The sequence below is a fragment of the Mandrillus leucophaeus genome, unplaced genomic scaffold (assembly GCF_000951045.1).
Source record: "Mandrillus leucophaeus isolate KB7577 unplaced genomic scaffold, Mleu.le_1.0 Scaffold1213, whole genome shotgun sequence".
NCBI lineage: Eukaryota > Metazoa > Chordata > Mammalia > Primates > Cercopithecidae > Mandrillus > Mandrillus leucophaeus.
The window spans coordinates 878919-895178 of NW_012100466.1; the positions used below are offsets into that span (position 1 = coordinate 878919).

The 16260-nt window shown below is 39.4% G+C and overlaps 1 protein-coding gene across 1 annotated transcript in view; it reads left to right on the forward strand.

Moving 5' to 3' along the window:
* Positions 1–223: 223 nt before the first annotated feature.
* Positions 224–16260, forward strand: part of APOOL (apolipoprotein O-like) — an 81076-nt gene continuing 65039 nt past the window's right edge. Inside the window, exon 1 of the mRNA XM_011971359.1 lies at positions 224–406. Coding sequence (XP_011826749.1) covers positions 224–406 — 183 coding nt within the window. The remainder of the gene's footprint in view (positions 407–16260) is intronic.

Genomic DNA, 16260 nt, shown 5'->3' on the forward strand with positions numbered 1-16260 from the left:
ACACCTGCCTTTCCCCATTAGGGTTTTATCAGCCTGGGACACTGCTTCCTCAATCCCCTTCGGTTGTCGATTTACACAGTGGCACAATATAAAACTGGGAAACGGCTGGGTGAAAATGGTTGGCCAGGCGACGAGCCGCAGTAGATGTTTCGGTCTTGAGCTGCAATAAAGAGAGAGAGAAAAAAATCCTGGGCATTTGTCCCGGCGCACAGGGCAAGGCCTCATGACCCTATGGAAGGACTTTGTTGAAACATTTGGGGTGAAACTGACCAGGATAGAGAGGTCCCATAGTCTCTCAGCAGTGCGCTGGTTTGCAAGTAGTGTTGTTGCTCTCTGTGCTCGAATAACCTGTTTCTTTCGAGTTTTACGCTTGGAAAAGGTGCCTTTACTTGGGAATCCGTGTACAGTGAGTGACTCAGCTGGCTGGTTGCTGCAGTTCCCTAAGTAGTGTTTAATAATGGTAGTCTACAGGTATTTACGTAGCGGGTTTTAAGTGTAAAATATTCTGTTAGGCTTGCAGGAGATACAATATGAATAATTCAGTTTCGCTGAAGTTTAAGTCGGCAGCGTCTGCAGTTCTGGTTCTCATACTTCATCTGAGTTCTTTCAACAACCTCCTACCTGAACTTGCTGCCTCAAGCCTGGCTCTCATGTAATCCGTTTTCTGTGTTGCCAGAGTACATCTACCAAAATGCAAATTTGATTTTTTGCCTCCCCACCCCCATCCCACCCTCCCATTTACAAAACTGTATGGGCATGTCATCATCTCCCCTCTGGGGTCAGGTCATACTCTTATGTCTAGAACACCTGATTTTACCTAGACTTTCCAGCCTTATCTCTTGTCACTCAGGAACCCTCCTCCTGTCGATGCTGAGCTACTTGCTTGACCCCTCCTTGCTTTTTTACGTGCTCTTTCTCTGGGCCTAAAGTGCCTTTTCCCATGCTTATCTAGTTGCATTTATAGTTCATTCTTTAATTCAACAGATATTTGTGTATAGCCTCCCCATAGGCAAAACACAAAAATGCCTAACAGTGTCCTTGATCTCCCCAGTCTATTTTATTTTACTTTTTATTTTTGAGACAGAGTCTTGCTCTGTCTCCCAGACTTGAGTGCAGTGGCGCGATCTCGGCTCACTGCAACCTCCCCGCCCCCCGCTCCCCCGGGTTCAAGTGATTCCCTGCCACAGCCTCCTGAGTAGCCGGGACTACAGGCGCGCGCCACCATGCCCGGCTAATTTTTTTATTTTTTAGTAGAGACGGAGTTTCACCATGTTGGTCAGGCAGGTCTCGAACTCCTGACCTCATGATACACCCTCCTGGGCCTCTCAAAGTACTGGGATTACAGGCGTGAGCCACCGCGCCCGGTCCTCGCCAGTCTATTTTAAATAACACTTGTTTGTGCTCCCAGAGGACTCTGGGCACACTCTTAACCAAGCATTTATTCCACTGCACATACAGACTACTTACTTGTCTGTTCCAGCTACCTAAACTTTAAGTTCCTTGAAGACAGTAATTATATTTTGTATCCGTAGTACCTGGCACAAGTCTGATGTATATTAGGTAGTCAACATGTTCTACATGAATAAAGTGCCAGGCAATGAGGACAAAAGAGATTAAGTGGTGGAGATATAACACATATAACACAAATGATTGTGATTAAGAGTAAGGGGAGTTTCTTACCTCAAGAGAAGTTCAGAGTGCTCTGAGGCTCAAAAAGAGAGAGAGCTCACACTTGGTTTGAAGAGAGTAAAGAAAGGCTTCATGGAGAAGGTCCACAGACAGAAGGAATGGTCAGTGGCAAAAAGCAAACCAGAATAGTGTGTTGTCATTGAAACTTAGAGAAGAGAGTTGAACAGTCCTTTGATTTCACCGTTAATAAGTTGCTGCAGTTATCATTTATTAAGTGCTTACTCCAGGCCAGGCACTATGCTAAAACACGTTACATGTGTTAATTCACTAATTCTCAAGACAGCTTTATGTGGTGGGTATTATTACCATTTTACAGATGAAAATTAAGGTTTAGAGGAGTCAGATTATTCAAAACCATGCTAATAAGAGCTGAAGTGAGCTAAAGAGATAAATAGAGTGGTAGAGGAACAACCAAGATTGTAAGGGGTTAAGAAAAGAATAAGGGATGGAGAACTAGCATTCATTTAGCACCTACTTTGGCCAGATGATTTACATATATTATTTTAGTTTAATCCTCTTGATGACCCTAAGAAATGGGTAATATATCCATTTTACAGATGAAAAAACGGAGGATTAGAAAAACTGCTTGCTCCAGGCCATACAACCACTAAGTGGAAGAACTAGGTTCAAACAGTATATTTATCCCCAAAGTCTTTCCACTCCTCCATGCTTCCTCTGGAAAGGAGTTATACATTACTCTTTGGTGGTGAAAGAAAGGAACAAAATCTTGGAATGAGGGTAGCAAATTCCAGAAAAGGTGTCTTTTAATTAAAAAAAAAAAGAAAAACTAAAAACAAAACAGGAGACAGAAGACTTGAGCTACTTTGGAGACAAGGGAAAATGTACCAGGAAGTATCTAGAGGGAAAGGTAATAGTATTTACAGCTATTATGTTATTGAATATTGACTACGTGCTAGGAATTTTGCTAAGCACTTTATGTGGATTCTCTCATTTATGTTTCACATTGGCCTTATGAGTAGGAACTGTTATTAATCACTTTTTGCAGGTAGGGAAACAGAAGCTTAAAGAGGTTGAGTAACTCCGAGGTTATACAGGAGTAAAGTGGTAGAGCTGGATCTGAAATCACATGGTTTAAGTCCTGAACCTGGACTCTTAACCATACTTTGTAAGACAGTGGTAAAATCAAGAGAACAAGTGGAGGGATTAACCTTGGCAAAGAGGAGACACACTTTGCTTCAAAGGCCAGAGTTGGTCAAGATAGAAGGTGAAGATACAAAGTGATTTTGAAGAACGAAGGAGGTCAAGGAGGGAGCTCACATTGGAGGTCTGTATCTTTTGGGTGTAAGGTCATCTGCTGAGAGAGTAAAATGTGCCTTTAGGAGTTTAAGAATGGGATAGGCTTGGAAAAGGTGTTGTAGGAATTCAGTAAAGTATCAGTAGACATTGAATAAAATATTAATAATTGCTGAGAAGTAAGGGCCCGGCTAATGTTGGCTCTAGTAGTGATTTTCTCCAGCAGTGCTCACAGCATAGGGGAAGAGGAGACAGTGGGTTGCTCAAGTGCTGAGTGTTGTCAAGGTGAGAATGTTAGAAGATCTAGGGAATTTATCCAAATAATAGTCATCTACTCTGGATAAGGAGACAAACAAAGAAGATTGAAGTGATGGACGGACTAGGGTACTAGAAGATTTATGGCCATAGTGAGAAAGAAGATCTAGTTCAAAAAGAGTAGGAGAATTGAAAGAGCATTCTATTTTAATGAGGGAAATTTCAAGCATTTAGGATCTCGAAGGTGAAACAATTTCTAATAATTGCAAGGTAGGGTAATTGTGTTAGAAATGGCTAAGATTTGTGGAGATCATGGTGCTTGAGAAGCAAGGACTATGCTGATCTCTCAGATCTTCTGAAATCAGGGGGAATTGCTGGAGGTCTGGCCTTCAATTAAGTGGATTGGGAGGAATATATAATAGTAGTGTCAAGTAAAAGCCAAGTTTCATTTAATGCCAGAGGTTGAGAGTGAGTTTGAGGACAATTTGGATATTGGCAGATAATTTGTTTGTAATAGAATACATAAAATCAAAATTTGTCTATGATTTCTTGAGGACTTACTGTGTATCAGGTACTGTGCTAAGCTGTTGATACACATTATTTCATTTAATTCTCACTAAACGTCTTCTAAGGTAGGTAACTTTACCTGTAAGAACTGAAGTAGATCAGTAAGGAAATCGAAACTGTAATTATAGGAGGTTGTACTCAGAAAAAAACTTGCTGTATTTATGATTTTAGCTATTAAGAAGTTCTAGGGAATGGTAAATTCAAGATGTACCTGGGGAACAGGTAGCTATAAGACCCTCTGGGTTTATGTATTTTTTTTTTCTTTTTTTCCCCAGCTTTATGGAGGTATAACTGACAAATGAAATTGTTTGATTTTAAGGTGTACAGTGTGATGATTTGATATACATATATTTTGTGGAATGATTACCAGAATCAAATTAGTTTATATGTATCACTTCACCATGCTGTGTATTGTATCCCTTGAACTTACCTATCTTATCATTGAAAGTTTGTGCCCTTTGGCCAACCTCCCAACCTCTCCCCTTTCCTTCACCTTTGCCCCTGGTAACTGCCATTCTATTCTCTAGTCCAGTAAGTTCAACTTCTTAAGATTCCACATACAGATCTGACTTACTTTACTTAGCATAATACCCTTGAGGGTTATCCATGTTGTTGCAAATAACAGGATTTCTTTCTTTTTTTATGGTTGAATAATAACCCTTTTTTGTGTGTGTGTGTGTGTGTGTGTGTGTGTGTGTGTGTGTGTGTGTATACACCACAATTTCTTCATCCATTGATCTGTTGGCAGACACTTAGGTTAGACACTTAGGTTGTTTTCATGTTTTGGCTATTGTGAATAAATCCTGCAATGAACATGGGAGTGCAGGTATCTTTGCAATTGCTGATTTCATTTGCTTTGGTTGTACACCTACTTTGGCTATTCAGAGTCTTTTGTGATTCCATACAAATTTTGCAATTGTTTATTTTTTCTGTGTCTGTGAAAAATGCCATTAGAATTGAATCTGTGGATTGCTTTGGGTAGTATGGATATTTTAACAACATTAATTCTTCCAATTCATGAACATAGGATATCTTGACATTTATATCTTCATTTTTGTTCATTATGGTTTGATAGTTTTCAATATACAGCTCTTTCACCTCTTGGGTTAAGTTTATTCTTAAGTGTTTTATTCTTTCTGATGTTGTTTTAAATGGGATTGCTTTCTTTCTTTTTTGGGTAGATCATCTTCAATAGTGTATAGAAATATAACTGCTTTTTTGTATGTTGACTTTGTGTGCTGCAGTTCCCTGAGTTTATTTATTAGTTCTAACAACTTTTTGGTGGCATATTTAAGATCTTCTATGTATAATATCATGTAATCTGGGAAAAGAGACAATTTTACTTCTTCTTTTCCAATTTGTATGCCTTTCATTTCTTTCTCTTGCCTAATTGCTTTGACTAGAACTTCCAGTGCTATGTTAAATAGAAGTGGCAAGAGTCTTGTTCCTGATCTTAGAGGAAATGCTTTTAACTTTTCGCCATTGGGTATATTAGTTGTGGCCTTATCATATATGGCTTTTATTATGTTGCGGTACATACCTTGTATAATTAATTTGTTGAGAGTTTTTATCACAAAAGGATGTTGAAGTTTGTCAGATGCTTTTTCTGCATTCGTTAAAATGATCGTGTTGTTTTTGTCTTTCATTCTATTAATGTGGTGTATCATGTTTATTGATTTGGATATGTTGAACTGTCCTTGCATCTCTGGGATAAATCTTACTGATCATGGTGAATGAGCCTTTTACTTTTATTTATTTATTGACTTCTTTGTTCAACTTCTATTTTAGGTTCAGGTGTACATGTGAAGGTTCGTTACGCAGGTAGACTCGTATCATGGGCATTTATTGTGCAGATTATTTCATCACCCAGCTATTAAGCTCATTACCCAATAGTTATCTTTTCTGCTCCCCTCTTTGCTCCCACCCACTACCCTCAAGGAGACCCCAGTGTCTGTGGTTTCTTTGTGTTTGTAAGTTCTCATCATTTAGCTCCCACTTATAAGTGAGAACATGCAATATTTGGTTTTCTGTTCCTGCGTTTACTTGCTAAGGATAATAGCCTACAGCTCCATCCATATTCGTGCAAAAGACATGATCTCATTCCTTTTTACGGCTGCATAGTATTCCATGGTGTATATGTACCATTTTTTTTTTTAATCCAATCTGTTATTGGTGAACATTTGGGTTGATTCTGTATCTTCGCTATTGTGAATAGTGCTGTCAAGCTACCCTTCTAAGTGGTTGTACCATTTTGCATTCCTACTAGCAATGAATGAGACTTCCTGTTGCTCCATGTTCTCCCCAGCATTTACCATCATCAATGTTTCGGATTTTCACCCTGCTAGTAGGTATGTAGTGATATCTTATTATTGTTTTAATTTGTAATTCTCCAGTGACATGATGTGAAACATCTTTTCATATGCTTATTTGCCATCTGTGTATCTTTGATGAAGTATCTGTTGAGATATTTTGCCCATTTTAAAGCATTTTAATAGTTTTTCAGGAACAGGTGGTTTTAGGTTAAATGGATGAGTTCTTTAGTAGTGATTTCTGAGATTTTGGTGCACCTGTCACCTGAGCAGTTTACACTGTCTCCAATGTGCAGTATTTTGTCCCTTACCCCTCCCAGTGTTCCCAAGTCCCCAATGTGCATTGTCTTATTTTTATGCCTTTGAATTATCTTAGCTTAGCCCCCACTTATTAGTAAAACCATACGATAGTTGGTTTTCAATACCTGAGTTACTTCACTTGGGATAATGTTCTCCAACTTCATCTGGGTTGCTGCAAATACCCTTATTTTGTTCTTTTTTATGTCTGAATAGTATTCCAGGTTGTATATATACCACATTTTCTTGATCCACTCATTGGTTGATGGGCATTTAGGTTGGTTACATATTTTCACAATTGCAAATTGTGCTGCTGTAAACATGCATGTGCAAGTGACTTTTTTATATAATGACTTTTTTTCTGTGGGTAAATACCCAGTAGTGGGATTGCTGGATTGAATAGTAGTTCTACTTTCAGTTCTTTAAGGAATCTCCATACTGTTTTCCATAGTGGTTGTACTAGCTTACATTCCCACCAGCAGTGTAAAAGTGTTCCCTTTTCACCCCATCCACACCAACATCTGTTATTTTTTGATTTTTAATTATGGCCATTCTTGCAGGAGTAAGATGGTATGGCATTGTGGTTTTAATTTCCATTTCTCTGATAATTAGTGATGTTAAGCATTTTTTCATGTTTGTTGGACATTTGCATATTGTAAGAATTGTCTCTTCATGGTCTTTGCCTACTTTCTGATGCCATTATTTGTTCTTTTTTTTGCTGATTTGTTTGAGTTTCTTGTAGATACTGGATATTAGTCCTTTGTCAGATGCATAGTTTGTGAGTATTTTCTCCCACTCTGTCAGTTGTCTGTTTTCTCTGCTATTTTGTTTGCTGTGTAGAAGCTTTTTAGTTTAATTAGGTCCCATCTATTTATTTTTGTTTTTGTTGCATTTGCTTTTGGATTCTTGGTCATGAACTACTCTTTGCCTAAGCCAATGTCTAGAAGAGTTTTTCTGATGTTATCTTCTGGAATTTTCATGGTTTCAGGTCTTAGATTTAAGTCTTTGATCCATCTTGAGTTGATTTTTGTATGAGGTGAGAGATGAGGATCCAGTTTCATTCTTCTACATGTGGCTTGCCAGTTATTCCAACATGATTTGTTGAACAGGGTGTGTGTGCTTTTCCCATTCTGTTTTTATTTGCTTTACCTAAGATCAATTGGCTGTAAGTATTTGGCTTTATTTCTTGGTTCTCTACTGTGTTCCATTGGTCTACGTGCCTACCTTTATACCAATACCATGTTTTGGTAACTGTAGCCTAGTTTGCAGTGTAGTTTGAAGTTGGGTAATATGATGCCTTCAGATTTGTTCTTCTTGCTTAGTATTACTTCAGCTACGTGGGCTCTTTTTTGGTTCCATATGAATTTAAGGATTGTTTTCTTCTAGTTCTGTGGAGAACGATGATGATATTTTGATGTGAATTGTGTTGAATCCATAGATCACTTTTGGCAGTATGGTCATTTTGACAATATTGATTGTACCCATCCATGAGCATGGGACATGTTTCTATTTGTTTGTGTCATCTATAATTTCTTTCAGCAGTGTTTTATAGTTTTCTTGTAGAGATCTTCCACCTCCTGAGGTTTTTTTATTTGTTTATTTTTTGTTTCTGTTTTGTAGCTGTCATAAAAGGGATTGAATTATTGATTTGATTCTCAGCTTGGTCATTGTTGGTGTATAGCAGTCCTACTGATTTGTGTACATTGATTTTGTATCCTGAGACTTCACTGAATTATTTGTTAGATCTAGGAGCTTCTTGGATGAGTTCTTAGAATTTTCTAGGTATACTGTCATATCATTGGTGAACAGCACTGGTTTGCCTTCCTCTTTTCCGATTTGAGTGTCCTTTCTTTCTTTTGTCTGATTTCTTTGGCTAAGACTTCCAATATCATGTTGAATAGAAGTGGTGAAAGTGATTATCCTTGTCTTGTTTCAGTTCTCATTGGGAATGCTCTCAATTTTTCCCCATTTAGTATGATATTGGCTGTGGGCTTGTCATAAATGTCTTTTATTACCTTGAGGTCTGTTCCTTCTATGCCAATTTTGCAGAAGGTTTTTGTCACTAAGGGAGCCAGGATTTTTTTAAAATGCTTTTTCTGCTTCTATTGAGATGATCTTATGATTTTTAGTTTTAATTCCGTTTATGTGATATATCACATTTACTGACTTGTGTATGTTAAACCATCCCTGCATCCCTGGTATGAAACCCACTTGCTTGTGATGTATTATCTTTTTGATATGCTGTTGGGATTCAGTTAGCTAGTATTTTGTTGAGGATTTTTGCATCTGTGTTCATCAGGGATATTCGTCTGTAGTTTTCTTTTTTTTTTTTGTTATGTCCTTTCCTGGTTTTGGTATTTGGGTGATAACTGGCTTCATAGAGTGATCTAGGGAGGACTCCCTCTTTCTTTCTTTCTTTTTTTTTTTTTTTTTTTTTTGTAATAGTTTCAGTAGGATTGGTACCAATTCCTCTTTGAGTGTCTGATACAGTTTAGCTGTGAATCCATCTGGTCCTGGAATCTGTTTTTGTTGGCAATTTGTAAACTACTGTTTCGATTTCGCTATTGGTCTGTTCAGTTTCTACTTCTTCCTTACTTAATCTAGGAGGGTTGTATATTTCCAGGAATGTATCCATCTCTTCTAGGTTTTCTAGTTTGTGTGCACAAAGGTGTTCATAGTAGCCTTCAATGATCTTTTGCATTTCTGTGGTGTCAGTTGTAATATCTCTCTTTTCGTTTCTACTTGAGCTGATTTGGATATTCTCTCTTCTTTTCTTTTGTTTAATCTCTCTAATGGTCAATCAGTTTTCTTAATCTTTTCAAATAAACAGATCTTTGTTTTATTTATCTCTTGTATTTTTTTTGTTTCAATTTTATTTAGTCCTGGTCTGATTTTGTTATTTCTTTTCTTCTAGCTTTAGGTTTAGTTTGACCTTGTTTCTCCAGTTCCTAGAGGTGTGATATTTGATTGTCAATATTTGGGCTCTTTCACACTTCTTGATGTAGGCATTTAATGCCATGAACTTTCCTCTTAGCACTATTTTTGCTGTATCCCAGAGGTTTTGATAAGTTGTGTTACTATTATTCAGGTCAAAGACTTTTTAAATTTCCATCTTGATTTCATTGTTGGCCCAAAGATCATTCAATAGGAGATTATTTAATTTACATGTATTTGTATAGTTTTGACGGTTCCCTTTGGAGTTGATTTCAGTTTTATTCTACAGTGGTCTGAAAGGATGCTTAATATGATTTTGATTTTCTTAAATTTATTCAGAAGTGTTTTTTGGCTTATCATGTGGTCTGTCTTGGAGAATGTTCCATGTCCTGATGAAAAGAGTGCATATTCTGCAGTTTTGGGGTAGTAAGTTCTATAAATATCTAAGTCCATTTGTTCTGGATGTAGTTTAAATCCACTGGTTCTTTGTTGACTTTCTGTCTTGATGACCTGTCTAGTGCTGTCAGTGGAGTATTGAAGTCCCCTACTATTATTGTGTTGCTGTCTATCTCATTTCTTAGGTCTAGTAGTAATTGTTTTATGAATTGTGGAGCTCCTGTGTTACGTACGTATGTGTTTAGGACTGTGATATTTTCCTGTTGGAGTAGTCCTCTTATCACTATATAATATCCCTCTTTGTCTTTTTAAACTGTTGTTATTTTAAAGTAGCTACTCCTGCTCACTTTTGGTGTCCGTTTGCATGGACTATCTTTTTCCACCCCTTTACCTTAAGTATATGTGAGTCCTTATGTGTTAAGTGAGTCTCAGCAATTACTTGGTTGGTGGATTTTTATTCATTCTGCCATTCTTTATCTTTTAAATGGAGCATTTAGGCCATTTACTATCAGTGTTAGTATTGAGATATGAGGTACTGTTTTATTTATCATGCTGGTTGTTGCCTGAATACCTTTTTTTAAATTGTGTTATTGTTTTATAGGTCTTGTGAGATTAATGCTTTTAGTTGGTTGTATTTTGGGCGTATTTCGAGGTTTTCTTTCAAGATGTAGAACTGCTTTTAGCAGTTCTTGTAGTGCTGGCTTGGTAGTGGCGAATTCTCAGCATTTTTTTTTTTTTTGTCTGAAAACAACTTTATCTCTCTTTTATTTATGAAGTTTAGGTTTGCTGGAAACAAAATTACTGCCTGACAATTATTTTATTTAAGGAGGTTAAAGATAGGACCCCAATTCCTTCTGGCTGTAAAGTTTCTGCTAGGAAATTTGCTGCTAGTCTGATAGGTTTTTCTTTATAGTTTACCTGATGCTTTTGTCTCACAGCTCTTAAGATTTTTTCCTACGCCTTGAGTTTAAATAACCTGATGACTGTGTGTCTAGGTGATTATCTTTTTTGTGATGAATTTCCCAGAAGTTCTTTGAGCTTCTTATAGTTGGATGTCTAGATCTCTAGCAAGACCAGGAAATTTTTTCTCAATTATTCCTTCAAATGAGTTTTCCTAACTTTTTGATTTCTCTTCTTCCTCAGGAAGACCAGTTATTCTTAGATTTGGCCATTTAACATAATCCTCAGTTTACTGGAAGCTTTGTTCATTTTTTTAGATTATTTTATCCTTGTCTTTTTCTGATTGGGTTAATTTGAAAACCTTGTCTTCGAGCTCTGAAATTCTTTCTTCTACTGGTTCTAGTCTATTTTTGAAAATTTCCACTGCATTTTGTTTTTCACTAAGCGTGTCTTTTATTTCCAGAAGTTGTGATTGGTTTTTCTTTATGATACCTATTTCTATGGAAAATGTTTCATTCATATCCTGTATTTTTTTAAAAAAGTTCTCTAAGGTCTTTTTAACCTTTCTGTGGTATCTCCTTGAGTAGTTTCATAATCAGCCTTCTAAATTCTTTATCTGGCAATTCAGAGATTTCTTCTTGGTTTGGATCCACTGCTGGGGAGCTGGTGTGATTATCTGGGGGTGTTATAGAACCCTGTATTGTCATTACCAGAGTTACTTTTCTGGTTTCTTCTCACTTATGTAGACTGTTTCTTAAAGTTGTTCTTGAATCTTTTTTTGATTGGACTTCTTTTTTATTTTAAATTTCTTCTTTTCCTTCTTAAGTATCAGACTTTAATATTTATTTATTTATGAGATGGAGTTTCACTCTTGTGGCCCAGGCTGGAGTGCAATGGCATGGTCTGTGCTTACTGCAACCTCTGCCTCCTGGGTTTAAGTGATTCTCCTGCCTCAGCCTCCTAAGTAGCTGGGATTATAGGTGTGCGCCACCAAACACGGCTAATTTTGTATTTTTATTAGAGATGGGGCTTCGCCATGTTGGCCAGGCTGGTCTCAAACTCCTGACCTTTTTTGTGCTTGCAGGGATGAAGACTGTGTATGAGATAGTTAGTTATAAAGAGAGCCTTTGTGTGCTGGCTTTCCCTGATGCTGGTTGTAGTAGTTATATTCGTGGTGTGTGGGTGAGTTCACTGTCTCCTATGGAGTTGGAATGGCAGGGATCTTTTGAAGGTTATCTCCTTCTCTCATGGCATACAATTTATTTATTTACTTAATTTTTTCCATTGTTTTATTTACTAAATTGATGATTCAGTCTTCAGTCCAGTAGGGAAGGTATTCTTGGATAGTCACCAGTTGTGGGTAAGATAGGGCTGGTGCAAAGGTAATTGAGGTTTTTCCCATCAACGGCAAAAACCTCAATTACTTTTGTATCAACCTAATAATGCCCAACTGTGGGCCAAGATCCCAACCTTGATGAGGGTTGCTGGGGGAGCTCTCAGTGAAATCTGCTGAGGTTTTATCAGGGTGAAGAGTGAGAGCTACCTCAGCCCCCCTGCCAGGTCAGCAGGAAAGTTATTCACCTCATAGCTTCACTCCTGTCTTTGTGTTTCAGCTACTTGGGTCATACAGACACATCTTTTCATGTATAGGAATGTTGATCTTCCAGGTAGGGAGGAATTGTGACTCTGCCTGTCTGCTGGCCTGAACGTGGAGTATGCTCCTGTTATGGGGATACACTCACCCTGGATTGTTCCAGCAAGGCTGTCTATACATTCTTCTAGGCTGCATTCCTGTGGGGGAAGCCCACTGTGTCTTCAGTGGAGTGCTGGGGGGGAACAAGGTCCCCTTCTCCAAGACCTTTTATGATCACAGAGGCTGCCTGCCTGTTGGGGTATAGGTGTAGACTTTCCCTACTGTACCCAGCATTGCAATTGTGTCTCTGTTGTGAGAAACTACCCACTAGCAGAAAGATCTAGAACTCAAGTCCTGCTGTTCAGATTCTTTTATCCCATGGGGTGATTGCCTGACGTGGGGCTCTCCCCCTTCTTAGGAGCAGGGTTATTCTGTCATGAGTTGCTGTAATGGCATAAGATAATTGCCCTCCAGTCAGGAGGTAACACATTCAAGATAACACCAGCTGTGTTAGCAGTAGTGGGATATAAGCTTGCCCTAAGTTGGCAGAGGAAGTATTCTGTTTTCTCAGGTAATGGGCAGGGCCATAAAGCTCCCAAGAGTTCATGTCTTTTGTATTTGGTTACCAGGCAGGTTGGGAAATACCACCACGTGGGGGCAGGGTATTAGGTGGATCTGAGCTTAGTCTCTTCTTGCATGGGGCTTGCAAAGGCTTCCGTGGAGGTTGAGGGGGATGGTTCTCAGGCCAATGGGGTTATGTTCGAGGGGATTATGGCTGCCTCTGCTGTGCAGTATAGTTCTCCAGGGACTTAGGGTATAGCCATTAGTGAAAGGACTCACTCAGCTCCCGTGCATTTGGTGAGGCCAATCTTGATTCTGTAGTGCCCTGCTAACAGTTTAGATCCAGGCAGCCTGTGCGCAGAGCTCAGACCTGCCCTGGGCCGTAAGTTTCCTTGCTAAGAATGCAAGCACAGCTTTCAGGCCCTCCTCTCTCTTTGTGTTCACAATGTTAATGGTTCCTATGCTCATATTTGCAGCAGTTCCCATTCACCCCCATATTCTGCTCAAGAATGTTTGTGCCCAGTCAAAATTATTACAAAATTCAGTTGGAAACTTCTTTCACCCTTTGACCCCTCCCTAATTCTGCTGGCTGTCTTCCCTGAGAGCCCCTGTGAGATCTTAGCAGTTAGGGATGGCTTCCCTGGGCTTGAGCTGGAGACTCTGAGTGCCTACAAGGTCCTTCCCCACTGCTGCTTTTACCTTTATATTTCATGTGGTTCCTGAAATCTGTTCCAGCTCTAGGCAGGGTTAAATCCTTCTCCCATGACCTAGATTTTTAGATTCCCCAGTGGAATGTGTGTTTGGAGGCAGGTTTTCACCCTCTCTCACTTTGGAAACTCACCCATCTCATGGAATTTGCAGCAGCGCTCTGCTACCATCAAAGGATCTGTGAATTCTTTTGGTTTTCCTGTATGTTCCTGCAGTGGTTCTTGGAACAAAAGTTCCTGATATGAGTCTCCACACACTGTTTTGTCTGTTCAAGTGGGAGATGCATGTTAGCCCTGCTTCCTGTTTGCTATTTTCCTCCCATCCATGAATGAGTCTTTTAATGTGCTGTTGAATTTAGTTTGCTAGTATTTTGTTGAGGACTTTAGCATCTATGTTGTATTAGACCATTTTTGCATTGCTATAAAGGAATACCTGAGGCTAACTACTTTGTGAAAAGAGGTTTTATTTTTGGCTTACAGTACTTCAGGCTGTACAGGAAGCATGGTGCTGACATGTTTCTGGTGCGGGCCTCAGGAAGCTAACTATCATGCCAGAAGGCAATGAGGAACCAGCATGTCATATGGTGAGAGTGGGAGCAAGAAAGCAAGTGGGGAGGTGCCACAAAATTTTAAACAACCAGATCTTGCAAAAACTCACTCACTATTATGAGGATAGCACCAAGTTATTTATGAGGGACTGCTCCCATGATCCAGTAACCTCCCACCAGGCCCCAACTTCAAATTTGAGATGACATTTCAACATGAGATTTGGAGGGGACAAACATCCAAATGTGATCAGTGATTCAGTGGATAGTGTCCCGTAAGTTCTTTGGGTTTTCTTCACTATTTTTCATTTTTTAAAAAATCTTCTCACTGGATAATTTCATAAGGTCTGCCTTCAAGTTTGCAGATTCTTTCTTCTATTTGATCATGTCTCCTGTTTGAAGCTCTCTTTTACATTTGTATTTCATTCATTATATTCTGCAGTTCTAAAATTTTTGTTGGTTCTTTTTGATAATTTCTGTTTCTTTGTTGATCTTGTTTTATTACTTTCCTGAGTTCATTGAGCTGTATGTGTTCTCTTGTATCTCACTGATCTTCCTTAAAATAATTATTTTTAATTCTTTTTCAGATAACATAGATCTCCGTTTCTTTGAGATCACTTACTGCATAGTTAATGTGTTTCTTTAGTGGTATCATATTTCCTTGATGTTTTCATTTTTCTGGCAGCCTTATGTTTATATGTGTGCAGTCTGTGGTGGCTATAGTGGCTAGGGCTCTTATGGCCCTTGGTAGTGGTGGCTGCTGGGTTCCTCTTGCACTCCTTTTCTCTCATGGGGGGATATTCTAGCCAAGGTTATTCCTCTTGGCACTGATTGTGGCATGCTGGCATTCACACAACCGCAGCTGTGGTGATGCTGGGATTGGGGCAGGTGCATGATCAGTGGCTGCTATGGTTTGAATGTGGGTGTGCCCTTCAAATTTATATGTTGGAAACTAATACTGTATGTGACAGTTTTAATAAGTGGGGCCTATCTGAAAGATATTAAGTTATGAGGGCTTTGCCCTCACAAATGGGACTAATGCCCCCATAACAGAGATTGAAGGGAATGGACTTACTCCTTCTGCCATGTAAGGATGCTAGAAGAAGTTAACATCTTTGAAGCACAGATCAAGCCCTCATTAGAGACTATATCTTCTGTTGCCTTGATATGTGACTTTCCAGCCTCCAGAACTGTAAGCAATACATTTCTATAATTTATAAATAATCCAGCTTAAGGCATTTTGTTATAGAAGCCCAAAGAGGCTAAGACAGTGATGGTGGTGCCAGTGCTTAGGGCACAGGTATTTGGAGTAGCAACAGATCTGAGGATCTGTGATTAGGTGTGCACAGAACTTCTGGGGCATCTGGGAACTGGAGCACAGACATACTTGCTGGGATGTGGTGCCAGTGATTAAGACATGGTCTTGTGCATATCATCTACAGAGTTTACGGTGGGTCTCTAGGACATTCCACAATGACTTGACCTCATGGGGAAGGGATATAACAGTAACACAGATCCAGCAATGACAGGACCAAGAGGAGGCCTGGGCTGTGGGTCTGTGATGCAACAGTGGGTAGTGTGGCCCAAGGGATGGCTAGTTGTAGCCACAACTCAGGCCCCAGGGAGTGGAGCAAACAGCAATGATATCTGTGACTTAAGCCCCAGAGTGTAGAGTCTAGAGCAGTGGCAGCATAACCCCAGGGATGGTTAATCAAAGCCCTGGCTCAAGACCCAGGGGCTAGGGCACAGAGTAGCGGGAGTGCAGCCTCAGTAAGGACATGTGAAAGCCCTGATTCAGGACCTGGGAGTGGGTGCTGAACAGAGGCAGTGTCAGCAAGATTGGTGATGATGATATGATTGGTCGAAACCCTGACTCAGAGACAAGCATCAGCAAAATGGCAGAATAGGATGCTCCAGCACTCTTTCCCTTGCAGAAACATCAATTCGAAGATCCCTCCATATATGAAATGACCTTTATAGGAGCTAAGGAAACCACGTGAGAAATTACAGCTCCCGGGTGTAGCACAGAATTATGAAAAGATGCATTGATGAGGGCAGGAGAGACGGTCAGTTTTACATTGCCCATGTCACCCTTCCCCCAACACCAGGCAGTGTAGCGTGGAGAGAAAAGTGGGCAATAGACACCAGACTTTGCCTTGGACACCAGCAATAGACTTGTCTTAGTAAAACACAATGCAGGGTAGGCCTCCACA